The 21,395-nt window shown below is 42.2% G+C and overlaps 1 protein-coding gene and 1 non-coding gene across 5 annotated transcripts; both read left to right on the top strand.

The window, feature by feature from the left end:
• The first annotated feature begins 107 nt into the window (after window positions 1–107).
• Window positions 108–21,169, top strand: Ufc1 (ubiquitin-fold modifier conjugating enzyme 1). 4 transcript variants are annotated; one of them, XM_076548268.1, is made up of 9 exons: window positions 108–646; window positions 15,667–15,728; window positions 15,823–16,081; window positions 16,244–16,366; window positions 19,492–19,559; window positions 19,769–19,832; window positions 20,127–20,203; window positions 20,449–20,539; window positions 20,739–21,169. In XM_076548268.1, the coding sequence occupies exons 4-9, from the start codon at window positions 16,244–16,246 to the stop codon at window positions 20,817–20,819; spliced, it is 504 nt and encodes a 167-aa protein (XP_076404383.1). In that variant the 5' UTR covers window positions 108–646; window positions 15,667–15,728; window positions 15,823–16,081; the 3' UTR covers window positions 20,820–21,169. The 4 variants fall into 4 exon arrangements, with proteins under 4 accessions (XP_076404383.1, XP_042114532.1, XP_006990688.1 ...); XM_006990626.4 differs by lacking the exon at window positions 108–646 and having other exon boundaries at window positions 15,717–16,081; XM_076548267.1 differs by lacking the exon at window positions 108–646 and having other exon boundaries at window positions 15,718–16,081; window positions 16,173–16,366.
• On the top strand, window positions 5,230–5,355 carry LOC121821441 (small nucleolar RNA SNORA40). Its single transcript, XR_006062273.1, has one exon. It is a non-coding gene; the product is annotated as a small nucleolar RNA SNORA40 (small nucleolar RNA).
• Window positions 21,170–21,395: the final 226 nt, after the last annotated feature.

Here is a 21,395-nt window from a genome sequence, read left to right as displayed (position 1 = left end):
GCGCCTCCCGGAACCTGGCCGGTTCGTGTCGGCTTCGAGACCATAACGAGGCATGAGCCGGGCAGCCATACTAGGTGAGGGCAGCCTGGCAGCGGCATGAAGCCGGGAATGGTTAGCTTCACGTTGGGGAGAGAGAATGGAGACTGGCCGCCATCTTGCTTTGGGGCAAGCTGGCAACGCAGGGTTTTCTGAACGGCGGTTTCGGGGCGGTTCTAAGAAGTGGAAGAGAGTAACGTGCTTGTCTGTGGAAGACTTGGTGGCGCCAGAGCCGTCTGGTATCAGGCTTCAAGGCCCACGGGGAGAGTGGGGCTGGCAGCCATGACACGTAAGGGCGGAATAGTACAGGAGTTGGACTGCCCGGTGAACTTGGGTGAAAGTTCAAGATCTGGATTGAACCTTTGCCTTGAACTTCCTGTCACCCGGACGTTCTGAAACCCGGACCTTGCAGCGCTTCCCAGAGTCTTTCTCGGAATTCATCCCTTCAGTATTTTCCTTTTGAGCGCTCACTTCCTGTCGAAAATGTCTCCTAAGCTGACTCGTGCAGGACTGTTGGGAATTGAAAGGGGGGCGGGCAGGGGGTGAAGTGGAGAGGGGGGCTCACGTATGTTCTGGAGCTGCCAGCAGCCTAATGTGACTAAAGAAAAAGGTAATACCCTAAGGTCTATGACAAAGGGAGGGACCTGATGATGCCAGATCGTGTAAATTTATTTTATCCTAAGGGCAACGAAGAGGCTTTGAAGGGGTCTAAGCAGAGGTGTGAGCAATTACATTTGTATTGTAAAAAGATCACTGCTTGCCAGCTTGGGCATGTTAGCGCTGGCCTGGAGCTTGAGGCAGGAGGATTGTGTGAGCTCTGGAGATGGAGACCAGTTTGGGCTTAATTTAAGCGAGGAAGACCACTAGGACGTTAGGTCAGTGGTAGAATGTGTTTTTAGCACAGTTAAACCTGGTGATCAGTCCCCAGGAAGTGGGGCTGGGTAGAGAGAGAGAGATCACTGGTTGCCATGTAAAGGGTGATTCGGAAAAGTAGGAGAGAACAATTATGAAGATAAGGAAGAGACAGTGGTGATGTGTAAGTAGGAAGGCATGTCTTGGATAAGGAGGTGAATGTACTGATTTGAAGAACTGAGTTACATTATTTTTAATTCTAAGGGAGATCTGTGGGATGTCTTTTAGACACGTAAATATTAAGTAATATGGGTTGGAAACCAAGAAAGTTTAAAGTGTGCTTCTGTGAATATGGATAGTTCTTGGAGCCATAAATAAAAGAGGATAATGGCCTAGGGAGGAAGATACATGCATTTGAGGCATGAGAAGAGGAAAGAAGCTGAAATGAGGACATTAAGAAGGAGGAAACAGGAATAACGGAAGGAAGACAGGAGAAAAGTATCAAGGAAACTCGTTTAAAGTATTAAATGCAACAGATCAGGTAAGGTGTGAATTAAAATGTGTCCTGTGGATTGTGGAAGAAGGGACACTAGATACATTTGGAGAAAGCTGTTGCATAGAGTAGACATAGAACCAGATTGAAATGGAAAGATATTAATGTACAGAGACATTTTTGGGCCAGGCATGGTAACTCAGGCTTGTAATCCTAGCACTCAGAAAGGTGAAGGATACTATTTGAGGCAAAACTGGACCTCACAAGTAATAGACCAGCCAGATGTTGCAGGATATTGGGTCACACTGTGAACCCTGAGATTGTGTTGTGTTGCTTTTCTGTTTTCCATTGTTTTGTATTTCTCTACTGTATTTCCTAGATGGCATCATGTTGTTTTTCTCTTTACTTCATCAAACATTTTTTCAAAAGTATCTGCATCTGAATCAGCCAGTAAGGTATTATCCATATACTGCTGGATGTTAGATTGAGGAAACTGTTTACAAATTATTTCTAGCATCTGTTGTACAAAATATTTACACAAGATGGAGCTGTTTAACAGTCCGTGTGGAAGAACTTTCCAGTGGTGTCTTTTAACAGGCTAGGAATTGTTAAAAGTAGGCACTGTGAAGACAAAATTTTCCCTATCTTATTCTTTTTGTTTGGTTGGTTGGTTGGGTTTTTTTGTTTTTGTTTTTGTTTTTTCTCCTGGCTGTGCTAGAACTTGATTTGTAGACCAGGCTGGCCTCCAACTCACTGAGATCTGCCTGCCTCTGCCTCCCAAGTGCTGGGATTAAAGGTGTGCGCCACCACTGCCCGGCTCTCTATCTTATTCTTGTAAAGGTATAGTTAAAAAGTAGTCTTTTAACTCAATCACTGTTGTAGCAAGCTTTCTTGTCAGACTATCTTTGGACCTCCAGCCTGCAAACAATGATCTGGAGAATTATTATTTTTTTTTAAAGATTTATTTATTTACATATCTTATGCATATGAGTGTTCTATTTGCATGTATGTTTGCATGACAGTAGAGGGCATCAGATACCATTGTAGATGGTTGTGAGCCACCATGTGGTTGCTGGGACTTGAACTCAGGACCTCTGGAAGAGCAGCCAGTGCTCTTAACCACAGCCATCTCTCCAGCTCCGAGAATTATTATTAATTATGAAAGCTTAACCTTAGCTTAGACTTTTCACAACTATCTGATATAACTTAACCCATCATTTTTTATCTACCTTCTGCCACATGACTTGGTTACCTCTTCTTGGTATGGCACATCTGACTTGCTCTGAATCTGTTGGCAAAATCACTCATCTAGATTCCTCCCAGTTTCTCTCTCTCTGCCCAGTAGTCACACCTATTCTCTCCTACCTAGCTATTGGCTACTTAGCTCTCTATTAAACCAATCAGAACGTACCTTAAGCAGAGACACATCTTTACAGTATAAACAACACACTATATTCTGCAACACTATAATATAAAATATAATTATTTAGGTAATAAAGAAGGCAAGGGAATTCCAGGCTGTAAAGAGCTCATTGGCTGAATCACCTTATTTATACTTCATAGATCTGTTACCATTCTACATTTTCCAAATTTATTTATTTATTTATTTATTTATTTTATTTTTTTTTTTTTTTTGGTTTTTCGAGACAGGGTTTCTCTGTGTAGCTTTGCGCCTTTCCTGGAACTCACTTGGTAGCCCAGGCTGGCCTCGAACTCACAGAGATCCGCCTGCCTCTGCCTCCCGAGTGCTGGGATTAAAGGCGTGCGCCACCACCGCCCGGCTTCCAAATTTATTTTTAATAACAAATGTAGGAGGATTCCAAGGACTGGTCAATTCTTCATATATTGGGCATTTAGTACCTGTAATTTTTCTGATGTCAAAGGCCACTGTGCCGCCCACACAGGTTTGCAGTTGACATTTTAAAGGTATGGCTGTTGGTACCTTTGAAAGACCCAACAGCTGTTATGCACTGCTTATGTACAACCTGAAGGGCCTGTGACTGTTCTTGATAATAATACCTTTTAATAACTTTGTCAGAAGTATTCTTTACTTTATGGTTTATTTCTGAGATTGGAGTAATGTTCATCTGTGTTTTCTATTGCTGTAACAAACCACATCTCAACAAATTCATTGCTATGTTAGTTATAGGTGGACTTTTCTTTCCTGCCCACCAGTTCCCAAATAACCAACACGAAGACTCAGTATTTATTATAAATGCTTGGTCTATAGCTCAGGATTATTACTAACTAGCTCTTACAACTTAAATTAACCCATTTTTTTAAAATCTATGTTCTACCACAAGGTTCATGGTTTCTTACCTCATTTTGTATATGTCCCGCTTCCCTTGTGGCTGTCTGGCTACTCCTTCAGGCTCTACCCTTCTTCCCAGTGTCCTCCTAGTCTGACTCCCCAGCCCATTCTCTTCCTACCCAGCTATAGGCCAGTCACCTCTTTATTAACCAATGAGAATAATACATATTTACAGTGTACAAAGATTGTTCCACAGTAGTTAGACACATATGGCTTTAATTTCTCTACCTGTCCTTCTGGCCTTATGCATATGACCCACCTTCTACTTTGTTTTACCTGAGCTAAAGTTCCAATCTCTAGAAGCTGAATATTTACATCCTGAAGAGGCCAATCTGGATGCCAAGATTTTGGTGAAATGTTGTGGAATATTTGTTTACACTGTGTGAATATGTAGCACTGTGATTGGTTTAATAAAGAGCTGATTGGCCAATAGCTAGGCAGGAGAGATAGGCAGAGTTTCCAGGAGAGACAGAGGAAGAGGAGGAGGAATCTAGGTACACTGATTATGCTAAGAAAATGCCAGGAGACACAGAGAGGAAACAGGAGGTGCAAGATAGAAGAGAGGTAATGATAGAACATAGATTAATATAAATGGGTTAATTTTGTTATGAGAGCTAGTTGAGACAAGCCTAAGCTAAAGGTCAAGATTTCATCATTAATAATACGTCTCAGCAGGCAGTGGTGGTGCATGCCTTTAATCCCAGCACTTGCGAGGCAGAGGCAGGTGGATCTCTGTGAGTTCAAGGCCAGTCTAGTCTGCAGAGTGAGCTCCAGGACAGGCTGCAAAGCTACACAGAGAAACCCTGTCTCAAAAAACCAAAGAGGGGGGAGAGTCTCCATTTTGTTATTTGTGAGCCTACAAAAAAGCTTCCTATGGTAAAATTGTTATATCTGCTCCTATGTCTACTAAACTTTAAATTTGAATGCCATATATTTGTATTTTTAGCTTTGGTCTCTGTCCATTTGTAGCAGTTTGCCAAAATACTTGTTTTCTGATTTCTCCCACCCAACAACTGAAGCTGTTCTATCCTTCATCACATTCAGAGCAGAGTTGTTTTTAATAACAGGTATCAAGTCTTTTAATTGTTCTGTGTATGCGTTTTTCCAATATTAACAGGGAATGATTGAACCAAAATTGGTATTGGGGCCTGCAGTAGGTCCCCTAAGGTGTTTCCTTCCCAGACAAGGCCAGTCTTGTCTACAGAGTGAGTTCTAGGATAGCCAGGACTGTTGTTTCACAGGGAAATTGTCTTGAAAAGACCAAAAAAAAAAAAAAAAAAAAAAAAAAAAGATAAAGTTAGAACATAAACTTACATATATATATACTGTTTTAAAAATATTTTTATAGCACTTGTGTTTTTTTAATGATGTATTTATTATTACATATACAGTGTTCTGTCTGCATGTATGCCTGTATGCCAGAAGAGGGCACCAGATCTCATTACAGATGGTTGTGAGCCACCATGTGGTTGCTGGGAATTGAACTCAGGACCTCTGGAAGAACAGCCAGTGCTCTTAACCTCTGAGCTATGTCTCCAGCCCCCTTGTGTTTTTGTTCAACTGGTAGACAAAGGCAGGGAAGACAGGTGCAAAAATGAATGCTCTTTTGCAACTCAAAATTCATTGCTCAGTATGAGTTTTGATACATATAAGAAGAAATATGATACACAAGACAGATCAAAGGTTGATGGGGCTAATAAAACTTGTCTTGAACATGAAGTCGGAGTTGAAGGTGTTTATAAATGAATGTTTATTTCAGTGTAGCATTGGCATTTCCTACCTACAGATTAGTATTCTGAGTAAATTAGGAAAGAATATGAACTGAACTCATAAGAGATGTGTAGTATCAGCAATTGAGAGTCAGACCTACCTTAAAATGATTCCTAAAGTAAACTGAGGTGCCAGAGTTCCTCTAGTGGAGGACTCTCCAAGTCTTTTTTTGAGTATATGTCTTTAATTCAGGAGTGATAAAATATAAAGGGTTGACAGGACAACTGGATTAAACATCTTTTTTGAGAAAGGGCTATTTTCAGATTTCTTTTTTTCAGCTCCTAGATAGGATTTCCCTGTGTAACAGCTCTGGCTGTACTGGAACTCACTATGTAGACAAGGCTGGTTTTGAACTCACAGAGATCTGCTTGCCTCTGCTTCCTGGGTGCTGGGATTAAAGGTGTGCATCACCTCTGCTGTGGAATAATCCTTTTGTACACTGTGAAAATTTGTCACTCAAATTGGTTTAATAAAATGCTGACTGGCTGGTAGCCAGGCAGGAAATATAGGTGGGACAACCAAACTAGGAGAGTGATGGGAAGAAGGGTGGAGTCAGAGAAGATGCCATCCAGCCTGCCAGCCAGCCGCACAAGAAGCAGGCCATGTACAAAATGAGGTAAGAAGCCATGAGCCATGTGGCAAAGCATAGATAAGAAATATGGGTTAATTTATATGTAAGAGTTAGGTAGTAACAAAACTGAGCTACCGACTGAGCATTTTTAAGTAATTTTAGTCCTTGAGTCAGTTATTTTATTTTATTTTATTTTTAGAATCTTTTTTTTTTTTTTTAAGATTTATTTATTTATTTTATATACAGCATGTATGACTACAGGTCAGAAGAGGGCACCAGATCTCATTACAGATGGTTGCGAGCCATCATGTGGTTGCTGGGAATTGAACTCAGGACCTCTGGAAGAGCAGTCAGTGCTCTCAACCTCTGAGCCGTCTCTCCAGCCTCCTTGAGTCAGTTATTTGGGAAGCAGATGCCAGTTATTTGGGAATAGGCAGTCAGGACAGGAAAACTCCGCCTATACACCACCACCCAGCTTATTTCTAGAAATCTTAAATTTGAGTGATCCTGATGGAAGAAGGAATCACATGTGTAATTCTTTTTTTTTTTTTTTTTTTTGGTTTTTCGAGACAGGGTTTCTCTGTGTAGCTTTGCGCCTTTCCTGGAACTCACTTGGTAGCCCAGGTTGGCCTCGAACTCACAGAGATCCGCCTGGCTCTGCCTCCCGAGTGCTGGGATTAAAGGCGTGCGCCACCACCGCCCGGCCCACATGTGTAATTCTTTAAATAAAAAGTTTAAGAAATTTATTATAAAACCTTAATTCTAGCACTTAGAATTAAGCCAGCCTGATCTAAATAGTGAATTCAAAGACAGCCTGGGATTAAAGGCATGTGCCACCACTGTCTGGCAATAACTTTATCATATTTATCATATAAATATTTTTCCTATAAGTCATATTCCATAAAATTAGCTGGGTTTGGTGGCAAAAACTTTTTTTTTTTTTTTTTTTTTTTTTTGGTTTTTTCGAGACAGGGTTTCTCTTGTGTAGCTTTGCGCCTTTCCTGGAACTCACTTGGTAGCCCAGGCTGGCCTCGAACTCACAGAGATCCGCCTGGCTCTGCCTCCCGAGTGCTGGGATTAAAGGCGTGCGCCACCACCGCCCGGCTGGCAAAAACTTTTAATCCCAGCACTTGGGAGGCAGAGACAGGCATTGAGGCCAGCCAGCCAGATCTCAATAGTGAGATCCAGGATTCCAGGATAGCCAGGGCTGCATAATAGACCCTGACTCAGACAAACAAAAACATAATATACTGTTATGGATCTCAAAATAGTAGCTCAGTGATGGGTGATGCTTTTTCATTCTGAGAGTATTTATAATCTTCCACATAGTTAAAGTCTCTTTGATCTCATTTCTTCCTGTTTCAAACACAAGGAGAAGCTTACTACAAAATTCCGTATCTGACTGGCTGGATCCAGGGGCACAATTGCCTTCTGTCTTAATTGAAATTTCACCAACCAGAAAAGATGAAATACATGGAAGAAACATTGACATCTGTCTTCACACACAACTTTTGACACACATCATTGTTCTTTGTCTTGGTCCCATGGAGAATCACTTATAAACCCATTTTCTATTGTGCTGGCTCAATACGTTTTGTCCTAGGGTAGTATATGTTGTTTAAGGAAGTTAAGGTCCCACAATAATATTTCATTATTTGCTGACATTCCTTATTAGCTCTCTTCCCTATTTAAAGAAAAAAAGGACTAAAAGATATGTGATTTTCTTAGTAATGTTGGACTAGTAATCAATGACACTCCTGTGATACACCTCTGGCCCCAAGTGACTTTTTCTTCTTTGGAACATTAATAAAAAAAAAAAAATGTGCATTTTTCCTGCCTAGTTTATTTTTTCTTAGTTCATTCTCTCAAACCTTCAGAAAATGAAAGAAAAATTTTCTTGTGTTCCTACAATAAAGATTTATTTGAAACAAGTTTGTTTTTTTTTTTTGTTTTGTTTTTTTTTTTTTTTTTTTTTTTTTTTTTTTGTTGTTGTTTTTTTGTTTTGGTTTTTCAAGACAGGGTTTCTCTGTGTAGCTTTGCGCCTTTCCTGGAACTCACTTGGTAGCCCAAGCTGGCCTCGAACTCACAGAGATCCGCCTGACTCTGCCTCCCAAGTGCTGGGGTTAAAGGCGTGCACCACCACCGCCTGGCTTGAAACAAGTTTTTCTATGTCCTGCCAGCTCCCGAATAATGACGTGGAGACTTATTCATTATGAAAGGTTGGCCTATACCTTAGGCTTTTTACTAACTAGCTCTTATAACTTAAAATAATCCATTTATATTAATCTACATTCTGCCACTGGGTTGTGGCTGTTACCTTTCTTTCTGCACATCCTGCTTGCTCTGCTTCTCCTGGTGTCTCTGCCTTTCTTCTTCCCAGAGTTTTCTCTATCCCCAGAAGTCTTGACTAACAACTTCCTGCTATTGGTCATTTGGCTCTTTATTAAACCAACCAGAAGGCACTTTGGCAAAGACATACCTTCACAGTGTAATCAAATTATCCACAACATTTCCCCATTTTTGTCTAAATAAAAAAGTGTTTAATGCTGTGGAATAATGTTTTTGTACACTGTGAAGATGTGTCACTCTGGTTTAATAAGCTGAATAGCCAATAGAGAGGCAGGATTTTCAAGATAGAAAGGATGCTGGGAAGGAGAAGACAGAGATGCCAGGAGATACAGAGCAAGCAGGGTGGGCAATATGGAGGAGAGGTAAAAGCCATGAGTCATGTGGCAATACGTATATGAATAGAAATGGGTTAATTTAAGTTATAAGAGCCAGTTGGACAAGCCTAGGCTATAGGCCAAGCTTTCATAATGAGTCTCCATATTGTTTTTCTGTGAGCTGGAGGCCCAAAGAAAAATGCATTTACACTCTACCACAGTAAAACTATATGTGTGTGTGTGTGTGTGTGTGTGTGTGTGTGTATATACATACATATATATACATATACATGTATATGTATATATGTGTGTAAAATAACAATTATCAGGTAAAAATTACATTTACAATGTCCAGCCCATTTGTATTTGGTAATTTTGGAGAAAATACTCTATTGTCTTTCCTGCCTTGATGCCACATGTGAATGATGCAGCATGGGCAGTATGGAGAGGAGGGAGTGAGCCATGTGGCAGAACGTGCATTAAAATAAATGGATTGATGTATCTGAGCTAGTGGGACAAGCCTAAGCTAAGGCCTGCTGTGGATTATGCTCATTGTTAATAAAACACTGATTGGCTAATAACCAGGCAAATAGTATAGGTGGGGTGATCAGACTGAGGATGTGAGGATGCTGGGGTAAAGAAGGGTGGAATGAGGGAGATGCCAGCCAGCCACTGGGGGAACAAAATGTACTAGAGGACAGGTAAAGCCACAAGCTTCATGGCAAGCATAGATTAATAGAAATGGGTCAACTTAAAGAGCTACTTACTAAAAAGCCTGAGCTACTGTCTAAGCATTTACAATTTATATAAGCCTCTGTGTGGTAATTTAGAAGCAGGCTCTCAGGACATGAAATCATTGCCTACATATGGCTTTCCAATGTGGCACATGTGCATCCACATAAGTCCTGAGAAAGAAAAAAAAATGGGGTGGGGGTTAGATACACAGAAACAGAGCATTTTTATTTAGACAAATAAAAAAGTATGTGGGTGGGCTTGGAACAGGTGCATACAGCGTGTTGTAGTGAACATTTTATATGATAGTAATCCTGTTTCCATTTTGTTACTAGAGCCAAGATTGAATGTATGACACGATAGTGAATGATCTTTTCATTCTGAAACCACCACTGCCCCTTTGCTCCTTCTTTTTCTTTCCTTTCTTTTTTCTTTTCTTTTCTTTTTACTTAAACATTTTTACGATAATTCCGAGAGAAAGTGCTCTTTGCCAGTTAAGATTGGTTCCAGTCCCGGAAACTGTTTGTATCTGCTTTACAGCAGTGAGTGCACTAACCCTTTGTGGGGGCTAGGGATGGTGACAAGCTTAGTTATGTCCTCTGGGAAAGTCCTAGTGAAAAATAAAAAATGTTCTGTAGAAAGGGAGAGGGAGAGAGAGAGAGAGAGAGAGAGAGAGAGAGAGAGAGAGAGAGAGAGAGAGAGAGAGAAGGAAGGAAGGAAGGAAGGAAGGAAGGAAGGAAGGAAGGAAGGAAGGAAGGAAGGAAGGAAGGAAAGAAAGAAAGAAAGAAAGAAAGAAAGAAAGAAAGAAAGAAAGAAAGAAAGAAAGAAAAGAAAAGAATATTGTGAGGAGAAATTGCATCTAAAATTTGTTTGTAGGCACACAGATTTTCATCCCGAGGGCCAACCATCTCGCTTCAGTCAGTTTTTGTTTTTTTCCAGACAGGGTTTCTTGTGTAGCCCTGGCTGTCCGGGATCTTGCTCTGTAGACCAAGCTGACCTCAGACTCACAGAGATCTTCCTGCCTCTGCCTCCCTAGTGTTGGGATTAAAGGCATAGGTCACTACAGCCCAGACTATTTCTTTATATGTAATTGAAGATACTAAAAGTACCTAAGAAGAGCTGTTGTTAGTATTCAAGGAGCTAATATACATAAAATATTTAGGACCATACCTAGCACATAATTATTGTCCTGTGAATTTTAGTTACTATTTTCTTATCAAGTGATTATAAGTATGAATTTAATAGTTTATAGCAATGATAAAGATCACACTGTAATTTACAATAATTCTTATTGATGTCCCCAGGATAATTAAAAGAAATTACAAACTGGCTACTTGTATATATGGATATTCTACATCTCTATAGTATATAGAGCATTTCTCTAAGCATCTTAAAGAATCTTCCAGTGCAATAGGGTCCAGATTAATGCCTTAAAGTTTCCAAAGACATGTCTCTGGTTTTATTTAAAATTTTATTTTCCCCCTATCCAGTGTTTCTTTCCCTGATACAATAGTCATATCTCCTTCTGTCCTACAAACTTGCCTTCCCTGTGATACCCGACAGTGGGCCTAGCAGAAACTCTCAGGAGCTTCCCCATCCACCCTGGCACTCTTCAGCTGAACAATAGTCTTCCATCAGTGTATTTTTTAGGACTGAGTCTTTTTTAATTATTATTATTATTTTATTTTACAATACTATTCAGTTCTACATAACAGCCACAGATTCCCTTGTTCTCCCCCTTCCTGCCCTCCTCCCCTTCCCCCCAGCCCACCCCCCATTCCCACCTCCTCCAGAACAAGGCCTCCCCCAGGACTGAGATGGACCTGATAGACTCAGTCCAGGCAGGTCCAGTCCCCTCCTCCCAGGCTGAGCCAAGCGTCCCTGCATAAGCCCCAGGTTTCAAACAGCTAACTCATGGGATGAGCACAAGACCCGGTTACCACTGCCTAGATGCCTCCCAAACAGATCAAGCCAATCAGCTGTCTCACCTATTCAGAGGGCCTGATCCAGGTGGGGGCCCCTCAGCCTTTGGTTCATAGTTCATGTGTTTCCATTTGTTTGGCTATTTGTCCGTGTGCTTTATCCAACCTTGGTTTCAACAATTCTCGCTCATATAAACCCTCCTCTTTCTCGCTAATTTGACTCCCGGCGCTCCACCTGGGGCCTAGCCGTGGATCTTTGCATCCAGATTCCAGGACTGAGTCTTTTTTATTAGACCTGCTCTGCCACTTTGCTTAGTTGTGTTAGGATCATTTCCATGAGGACAGGGGCTCTGAGTCCCTTGCACACTGCCATATCTCCCCACCTAGAGTAGAGTAGACATTCCATAAACAGTTACTTATAAATGAATTCTTCCCCTGAAAATAGGTGAACCTGAGGCCTCCCTGTAATCTTTTAGAATTTAGTTTCTAATAAATATTCTATAAAAATTACTTAAAACAAGAATAAACTAGCCAGGTAGTGGGGGTGGGGGGGTGGGAGTGGGGGTGGGGGTGGTGCATGCCTTTAATCCCAGCACTTGGAAAGTAGAGGCAGGCATAGATCTCTGTGAATTTGTGGCTGCCTGGTCTACAGAGTGAGTTCCAGGACAGCCAATGTTACACAGTGAAACCCTATCTCGAAAACAAAACAAAACACCCCCCCCCAAAAAAAATAATCTAAATTTATGTATAAGAGACCATCTGAAAAAAACTAAATTTGATAGTCCACTTCCTGTTTTACCCTGTTTTGCACCCTGAAGCAATGAAGATTTTGTCCTGCTGAGAGGACTTTTTGTACTTTCTGTACTGATTAATGGTCTTGATTATTTGCCACAGACTGATCTGAATTCTGGCCCCAGGTCAGAACATCTTACGTGGATGAGGTACTACCCCAGGTTTATTAGTTATATCCAGGGACAGGCTTTTGCTATAAAGAAAATCCTGCCTGACTTCTTTGAGTGTGGCTTTAGGAAATTTTTTTTTTTTTTTTTTTTCAGAATTGGGGCATACTCATAGAAAGTTTAATCTCATATGGATCAGTGTTCTTTTTATCATCATTATTTTTGTGTTTGATGTTTGTGCATGACACAGCATTGTCTGTGAAACTTTATGGAGTCAGTCCTGCTGTGAAATAATCCTTCTGTACACTGTGAAAATGTGTTGCTCTCATTGTCAATAAAAAGCTGATTGGCCGATAGCTAGGCAGGATTTTTGGGACAGGGAGAATGCTGGAAAGAAGGGTAGAGCCTGAGGAGTCATGAGAGATGTAGAGAGAAGCAAGATGTATGTGCTGTTTTGAAAGAATGTACCACCACATTCTTTCAGAGGGTAGATAAGAAATATGGGTTAGGGCTGGACAGATGGCTCAGAGGTTAAGAGCACCGACTGCTCTTCCAAGAGGTCCTGAGTTCAATTCCCAACACCCACATGGTGGCTCACAACCATCTGTAATGAGATCTGGCTCCCTCTTCTGTATACATAATAAATAAATAAATCTAAAAAAAAATAAAGAAATATGGGTTAATTTAAAATGTTAAGAGTTAGCTAGCAACAGGCCTGAGATATTGGCCAAGCATTTATAATTAATATTAAGTCTCTGTGTTGGTTATTTGGGAATTGGAAGGCGGGGAAAGAAAAGTCTGCCTAAACAGTCACTCGTTTTTATGTGGGTTCTGAGGGTCCAACTCAGGCTTGTGTGGCAAGTACTTTTGCCCTCTGAGCCATCTCAGCAGGTTTGAACCAGTGACTTTTCAATATCAGTGACTATGCATCTGCTGGCAATTCCTCCAGACTCCACCCTCCTTCTTCCCAGCAGCCTCCTAGTCTGGCTTTCCTGCCCAATCTCTTTCTGCTCAGCTATAGACAGTGTAGATGGAGTTTTCCTGTCCCGGCCACTTGCTCCCAAGTAACGGACTTAATATTAATTACAAATGCATGGCCAAAAGCTCAGGTTTGTTACTAACTAGCTCTTACAACTTAACCCATTTCTATTATATATGCTGCCCCAAGGCTCGTGGCTTTTACCTCTATCCCAGTTTCTGTGTCTGACTCATTCTCTGACTGGCTGGTGACTCCTGACTCTGCCCTTCTTCATCCTATCATTCTCAGTTTGGCTTTCCCGCCTAACTTTATCCTGTTCAGCTCTTGGCCATTCGGCTTGTTTTACTAAGCCAATCATAGTGATATATATTCACACAGTATACAGGATTATTCCACAGCAGACCAGTCAGTTCTTTATTAACCAATGAGAGTAATACATATTCACAGTGTACAGAGACTGAAAACATGCTATGAAACAACACAGAAGAGAGTATTGTAGAATATTATTTTAAGGTGTGTTACATTTGTTTAATGATGCAAAGATGTGTTGCATTCCTTTATGTTGCATTGGTTTAACTTTGTGTAGCTGTGTTTCTTTGCCTGTCTAAAACACCTGATGGTCTAATAAAGAGCTGAACAACCAATAGCAAGGCAGATGGGGATGGGGTGGGGGCTGGCAGGCATAGAGAATAAATAGAAGGAAAAATCTGGGAGAAAGAACGAGCAAGAGAACAAGGAGAGGAGGACACTAGGGGTCAGCCACCCAGCCAGCCACGGTGTAAGAGTGAAAAGAATGCAGAAGTAGGAAAAGGAAAAAGCCCAGAGGCAAAAGGTAGACGTGATAATTTAAAGTTAAGAAAAGCTGGCAAGACACATGCCAAGCTAAGGCCAGACTAAGCCTCTATGTGTGTATTTATTGGAAGCTGGGTGGTGGGCTCCCCCAAAAGAGCAAAGAATAAAGAGCAAAACAAACAAGAAGAGAGAACAAGAATACTCTATGGCCCAGGCAAAGTAGTGAATGCCTTTAATCCCAGCATTCAGAAGTCAGGGCAGGTGGATCCTGTGAGTTCAAGGCCAGCCTGGTCTACATAGAGAATTCTCAGACCTTTTCTCAATAAAAAGAAAACACTCTACCAAACCACACAGGGAAAGCATCTGGGAAAGGAAAACCCAACATCTTTTTTTGTAGCCTAGGCTGGGATGACAAAAAGTCACACACCATCAGGTATGGTTTGTGTGGTAATGGGGATCCAACCTAGGATTTGTGCAGGTTAGGGAAGCATTCTAACACTGCACTACATCCTCAGCCATTAAAAATACATCTGTGTGATTATTTTTTAATTTAGAGGGCTGAAGAGTTGGCTCAGCAGGTAAGAACACTTGCTGCTCTTGCAGAGGACAGGCGTTTAGTTCTCAGCGCTCACATGGAAGTAATGTCTGTTACTGTAATGTCATTTCCAGGGGATCTGTTGCCCTTTGGTGGCCTCCACTGTACTGCATGTACATGGTACCTTATATACATGCAAGGAAAACACTCACATAAAATACAAACAAATAGGCCAGGTGTAGCAGCATACACCTTTAATCCCAGCACTTGGGAGGCAGAGGCAGGCAGATCTCTATGAATTTAAGGCCAGCTTGGTGTGCAGAGTGAGTTCCAGGATGGCCAGGTCTACTACACAGAGAAAACCCATCTTTAGAAAAAAAAAAAAATTAAATTTTAGTTGAAGGGGCACAGCTGTCCCAGCACATGTATGTAGGTCAGAAGAGAACTTTGTGGAGTTGGTTCTCTCCTTCCATCTTTGTGTGGGTTCCAGGATGGAACTCGAGTTGCCAGGGTTGTGCTACAAGCACCTTTTCACACTTGAGTCATCTGCCCATTTCTTCTACTTGTTCTCTTTGAGACAGGCTCTAACTGCCTATGTGAACTCAGACTCACCAAGATGCTCCCAAGTGTTGGTACCAAAGGTGTGCACCACCACAGGGTGTGCACCAGACACAGGCTTTTGTTTTGGTTTGTCTTTGTTTTAGATTGAGTCACGGCAATCTACCTGTCTTGCCCATTCCCCCTACCCCACCTGTGGGATAACAAGTGTGGGCCACTCTGCCTTATTGAGATTTTTTTGGGGGGCCGGAGGGGGGTTTCTCTGTGAGATTTCTTAGCATCAAATGAATTTAGAAACTAACCAGTGCACACTTGGGAGACAGACAGGCAGATCTCTGTGAGTTGGAGGCCAGCCTGGTCTACATAGGGAGAACCTGTCTCAAAAACAACTACAAAACGTTACCAGAAGACTTGTCTTAGGCTGAGTATAGGCATTCAGTGACTGTCCTCTAGCCATTTGGGAGAATTCATCCAGGATTGAATTGTGTCTATATGCTTAGTTCATAGCACACAAAAAATTCAGTAACTCTTTGCAAAATGTTTTATCTTTCAGGTTTTTTGTTTGTTTGTTTGTTTGTTTCTCCCATAAGCAAGAGGAGCTCCAGGCCATCCTGTGTGAGTCTGAGGCCAGCCTGGGATATGAAACACTGCCCCCTATAAAAACAAACAAGCACCAGTCCTTCCTAAATCAGTTTTGTTAATTCTTCAGGGCATGAAGAAACCCAGGAAGTCACTCCGAAGCACAAACACGTAAATTGTGCATTTTAGGAGACAGTACTTTGAAGAGTGTCCAGAAAAACCTGATATTCTAACAACTTTACGGGTTTGGGAAGGTCTTGGGTTCCCAAGATCGTTTCTGAGCATGAGCGGAAGTCACTCATTGAGCAGTCTCCGGCAGTTTAATGATAGGTGCCATATTCTGGACAGAATAACACACCTTTATTCTGTTCTTCCGGACGGTCACGCCAGTGAGTCAATTTTATTTTCTTACCAAAAAAATAAATAAAGCGTGCATTCAGAGACGGATTTAAAGCAACACAACGCCTCACCTTCCCATAGTAAAGATGGCGAAGCCCTGAGTAAGTAACAAGGAACTCCACTTCCGCATTTTTCTTGTGCCCTGGTCCAAGATGGCGGATGAGGCCACCCGGCGGGTCGTGTCTGAGATCCCGGTGCTGAAGACTAACGCCGGACCCCGAGATCGAGAATTGTGGGTGCAGCGACTAAAAGAGGAATATCAGTCCCTTATCCGGGTCAGTTTTACTCCCGTGTTTGACCTCGTAGCAAAGGGGTGGCGGGTAATAAGGTGTCCTCAGGAATTGGCTCCGTGTGGAAGCTGCTTCCGGTTTTTAAGTTTATAAATTCTTACAAATGCGACTATTTGGGGGCTGGGGGATTACGGGTGGTCGGAGGGAGGATGCAGGAGAGATTCTGGTTAGAAGCACAGTAGGGCTGGACTTTGAAGGGAAAAAAACAGCAGTATTCCTGGAAGGTGACGTGTCTCTCCCGCCCCAGGTGTTTGCTCTGCTGAATGTCGGAGTAGGGGGTCAAAAGCACTTCTTAGAGCCCAAAGTCTCTGCCCATCACTGACCTTCTTTCATCCTGCGTGATGAAATGAATGGAATGATTGAAAGGAATGAATGTCAGAACTGAAAACTTAAGGTGTTAGATGTAGAGAGTTAGAGATTGGTGCTTCTGGTTATAAATTAGCTATCTTTTCAGCTAATCTTTCTCTTGTGGGAAGAGAAAGATTACACTCCTTATGATGGTTTCCAGCAGATCTCCTGCCTTATATATTGCTTCACTGAGGAATTGGTTGCGGGCTTGCTTAGCACGCAAGAAGTCCTGGCTTCTACCCTAGCACCTCATAAACTGATGTGGCTCATGCATTCTCAGCACTCAGGACATGGAGGCAGGAGGATTGGAAATTCAGGTCATTCTGAATTCAAAGGCAGTCTGGACCACATGAGATTCTGCCTCAAACACAACATCAATAAAGCATATTATTGTGTTCCTAGTACCTAGGAAGGATATATATATATATATATATATATATATATATATATATATATATATATATATATATAAAGCCAAATAAGAAGGGTCCTTCTGAGGTTGACAGAAACAGTATTGTACTGTGTTTAAGTGGAGAGACAGAATCATAACTGGGATATTTTGAGAGTATGAGGAGAGATTTATAATTCAACTTCAGTTTGCTAAGGTAAGGCTTCTTAGAAGTGGTAAAACTTGAATTGAAACTTAAAGTATAAACACAGGGACCAGAGAGAGATGGTTCAGTTTATAAACTGTAGCATGTGCTACTAAGCCTGACAACCTGAGTTGATCCCTAGAGCCCACATAGTAGAAGGAGAGAACTGACTCCTTTGGGTGTCCTCTGATTACCACATGCACACCTTGGCATGGGTGTACACACACACACACACACACACACACACTATATATATATATATATATATATATATATATATATATATGCATATAAAACATAAAGGTAGGAAAAAAGATACTCAAGACGTAAGGACAGGGACTGGAGATATGGCTCAGTTACTGCCCGTGCAGAGGAACTGGTTTGGTTCCCAGCACTTACATGGTGGCTCACAATCATCCATAATTCCAGTTTTAGGGGATCTGGTGCCAACTTCTAGTTTCCTCAGGCACCAGGTTCACATGTGGTGTACATACAGGCAGAAAAAAAAAATCATTCACACAAATATATTTGGAAGGTTTTTTTTTTTTTGGTAAAACAATATAAGGACAGCCTGAGTAAAGGAATGCAAGCTAGAAACAGCATGGGATAAGCTGAGAACTTGCAATTGCAGCAGATGAGATGCTGAGGCAGAAAGACCGTAGGTTTGAGGCCAGCCTGCACAGTTCCAAAGCCTTCTGGGTTACAGAGTGAGTTCAAGGCCAGCCTGAGCAATTTAGTGAAACCCTATCAAGGGGGAAAAAAAAGAGTAAAAATTGGGCCAGGACTAAGGCTGGGTGTTATGGTGCATACCTATCAACCTAGTTCAGGGGAGGCAGAGGCAGGAGAGAATTTCAGTGAGTTTAGTGCCAGCCCTGGCCACAGAGAGACCCTGTAACAGACAAACAGCAGAAACTGAAGTCAGCAGGACATCATGAAATCCTATCGGGGAAAAGGAAGGGGAAGGGCAAGGATGATGGCTGGCTGGTCTTTTGGCTTAGTGACTGAGTGAGACTGCCACCTGAAACTGAGAATGTGTGTAGTAGTTATCCCAGCACTTAGGAGGGGCAGGAGGATCAAAAAATTCAAGGTCATTCTTAGTCCCATAAGGTAGGTTGAGGCTAGCCTGGACAGGAGTCCCTGAAGAGGAAGAGGGGCAGGACACAGTATAAAATCCAGATGGAAGTGCTAAGTCTTTTTTTTTTTTTTTTCTGTTAGATAAAGGTATAAATTGAAGCCGGATGGTAGTGGCACCTGTCTTTAGTCCTAGCACTTGGGAGACAGAGGCAGGTGGATCTCTGTGAGTTCAAGGCCAGCCTGGTCTACAGAACAAGTTCCAGGACAGCCAGGGTTACACAGAGAAACTCTGTCTTGAAAAACACAACAACAACAACAAAAGGTATAAATTGAAACATTCTGTTGGATACTAGAATCAGAAATTCTGACAAAAGACTTGAACTAAAGATAAAGATTGGAGAGTCACTAACTTGTGGCTGATAATGAAAGCTACCACAAGGTCCTCCAGGAATAATGTGTATGGCTAAGTGAGTTTGAGGCTGAGGACAGACACTATCAGAAGTGAGAAAATAACCCTGAGTCTCCAAATTTTTTGTGCTTGCTGTATTGTAGGGAACCTAGACATTCTGTTCTCTGTTCCGGGAAAGCTTACTTTGTACCCAGTTTACTTGTATAGCCTTTTCTTTCATTTTGCTTATGTCTGAAAAGTTGTGAATAGTATACTAAAAAAGAAAATAATCGCACTTTTTTTTTTGTTTTGTTTTTGTTTTTGTTTTTGTTTTTTGAGACAGAGTTTCTCTGTGTAGCTTTGCACCTTTCCTGGATCTCGCTCTGTAGCCCAGGCTGGCCTCGAACTCACAAAGATCCTCCTGCCTCTGCCTCCCGAGTGCTGGGATTAAAGGTGCGTGCCACCATTGCCTGGCTAATAATCGCACTTTTGAAGAGGGGCTAGCCTTGGCTCCAGCTCCCTTTTCTATTGATTTTTTTCTTTTTCTTTTTGTAGTCCTGGCTGTCCTGGAACTCACTCTATAGACCAGGCTGGCCTCGAACTCAGAGTTCCTCCTACCTCTGCCTCCTCAGTGCTGGCATCAAAGATGTGCACCACCACTGCCTAGCTCCAGCTCCCTTTTTTAAGATTCCATTTTCTGCTTTCAGTATGTGGAGAACAACAAGAATTCAGACAATGATTGGTTCCGACTGGAGTCCAACAAGGAAGGCACCCGGTAAGCAGGCCCTCTTGGGAGGTCTGGGTAGATTCCTCACCTAGCTGAAGCAATTTGGTATTCCGTAACTAACCCAAAGCATCCATGCATCAATTTTGGATTCCCTAATTCCTGACCTATGAGTCTTCCAGCTTGGCGTCCTAAGTAAAGATGCCATTTGAGTATGGCGGGGATGGGCTGACTGGACTGAGGTTTGGTCTTTGTTACAGGTGGTTTGGAAAATGCTGGTACATCCATGACTTACTCAAATATGAGTTTGACATCGAGTTTGAAGTGAGTGTGATAGAATGGGAAGTATGAAGGTTAGTAGAAAGGGATTGATTAGATGATTGTTATCAAGCTAAACTTTCTTGAAGGGACTAAATAAAATGGGCAGGGGGGGGGGGAGCTGAGGTTCAAAGCAGACATGTAACAGTTACTAATCTCTATGTCTAGAATCCCAGCATGTACATGCCGCTTGGGGGACCTACTGAACAAGCAGTTCAACCAAGAAATATGTATGTTCAGTTAGACAAGTTCATTTCTCTCTCGGTTCTCTGTTTTATGAAGGCTTTGTAATTCCTCCAGATTCCTATCACGTACCCCACTACTGCTCCAGAAATTGCAGTCCCTGAGCTGGATGGAAAGACAGCAAAGATGTACAGGTAGGACTGACTAGATGCGAAAGAGCAAAGAAAGCCTTAGGGAGGAGCTCAGGAGACAAGTCTCCCCAGAGGGTGCTGCTCCAGAGTCTGGAGGGAGTCTAGGTTTCCCTGTGCTAAGCCTCTGCAAAGCGCTTAGCCGACCTTTTTCTCAGTTCTGAGCACCAATCTTCCTGTGTTCCCAAGAGGCTGCTATACATTGTGGCTAGTTTTGTGTGTCCACACCTTTCCTCTTGTCCTTCTCCTAGGGGTGGCAAAATATGTCTGACTGATCATTTCAAACCTCTGTGGGCCAGAAATGTGCCCAAGTTTGGACTAGCTCATCTCATGGCACTAGGGGTAAGTTTGTTGTTCTTGGTGTATCAGAGGAAGAGGGGAGGGTTCATGACCTAAGCAGCACCAGAAATGTAGCCGAGACTAAGGGAGTAACAGTGTTGTCCCTTGGGCACGTTCTCCTAGAGTCTCTGGGAAGAAGGTTCAGGTGGAACAAGAGGCGTTGACTATGGTAGTAACCTCACAGATTTCCCTTGTGTTGCAGCTGGGTCCTTGGCTGGCAGTGGAAGTCCCTGATCTGATTCAGAAGGGTGTAATCCAGCACAAAGAAAAATGCAACCAATGAAGGATCAAGCCACTGAGGCAGGACAGAGGCATTTTTGATAGGCTGGATTCCTGTTTTCTTGTGAAGCGTTGGTTCTTCTTACCCATGATTCTTTGACGGGTCACCTCTGGTTGTTAAAAAGTAGCTATAGCTGAAGGGGTGGGGAAAAACCCAACAACAGGGTAAGGTCACAACGTTTCTAAATTAGACTGTACAGGGAGGTGAAAGACTTGGGCCTTGAAATAGGCAATTTGTATCCCTTCTCCAAGTGGAACCCTGGAGGCATCTTGGAGGCATAGGGCGTTAACTGACAGCTCATAGCTTTTTTGGTTTCTGGAAACAACCTGTCAATAAAAGCTGCTTCCGATGTATGTAGCCTGTGGTTCTCCCTGACGGCTGTTAACAAGGTGAACAAGCGGAATATGGAGGACATGAACAACTATGCTAGGTTGGGAGGGGGACATGAACGTCCTCTCGAGGCCTAACAAATGGGAGAAAAATCCATTTCTTTCCCTGTTGTTATTTGCTTTTGCCATTTAGCAGTGAGCCGTGCTTTCCTTACTGCCTGAGCCCACAAAGGAGCTCGAAGAATGGGTT

This window comes from Peromyscus maniculatus, chromosome 11 (genome assembly GCF_049852395.1).
Source record: "Peromyscus maniculatus bairdii isolate BWxNUB_F1_BW_parent chromosome 11, HU_Pman_BW_mat_3.1, whole genome shotgun sequence".
Taxonomy (NCBI): domain Eukaryota; kingdom Metazoa; phylum Chordata; class Mammalia; order Rodentia; family Cricetidae; genus Peromyscus; species Peromyscus maniculatus.
The sequence above is the reverse complement of the archived record's forward strand: the minus strand, read 5'-3'. Positions and strand labels throughout refer to the sequence as shown.

Coding starts and splice junctions, on each gene's coding strand:
- Ufc1 (XM_076548268.1), top strand. CDS start 16,244: ATGGCGGATGAGGCCACCCGGCGGGTCGTGTCTGAGATCCCGGTGCTG. Junction 19,560..19,768: donor TCCAACAAGGAAGGCACCCG/GTAAGCAGGCCC, acceptor TCTTTGTTACAG/GTGGTTTGGAAAATGCTGGT. Junction 20,204..20,448: donor AAGACAGCAAAGATGTACAG/GTAGGACTGACT, acceptor TCCTTCTCCTAG/GGGTGGCAAAATATGTCTGA.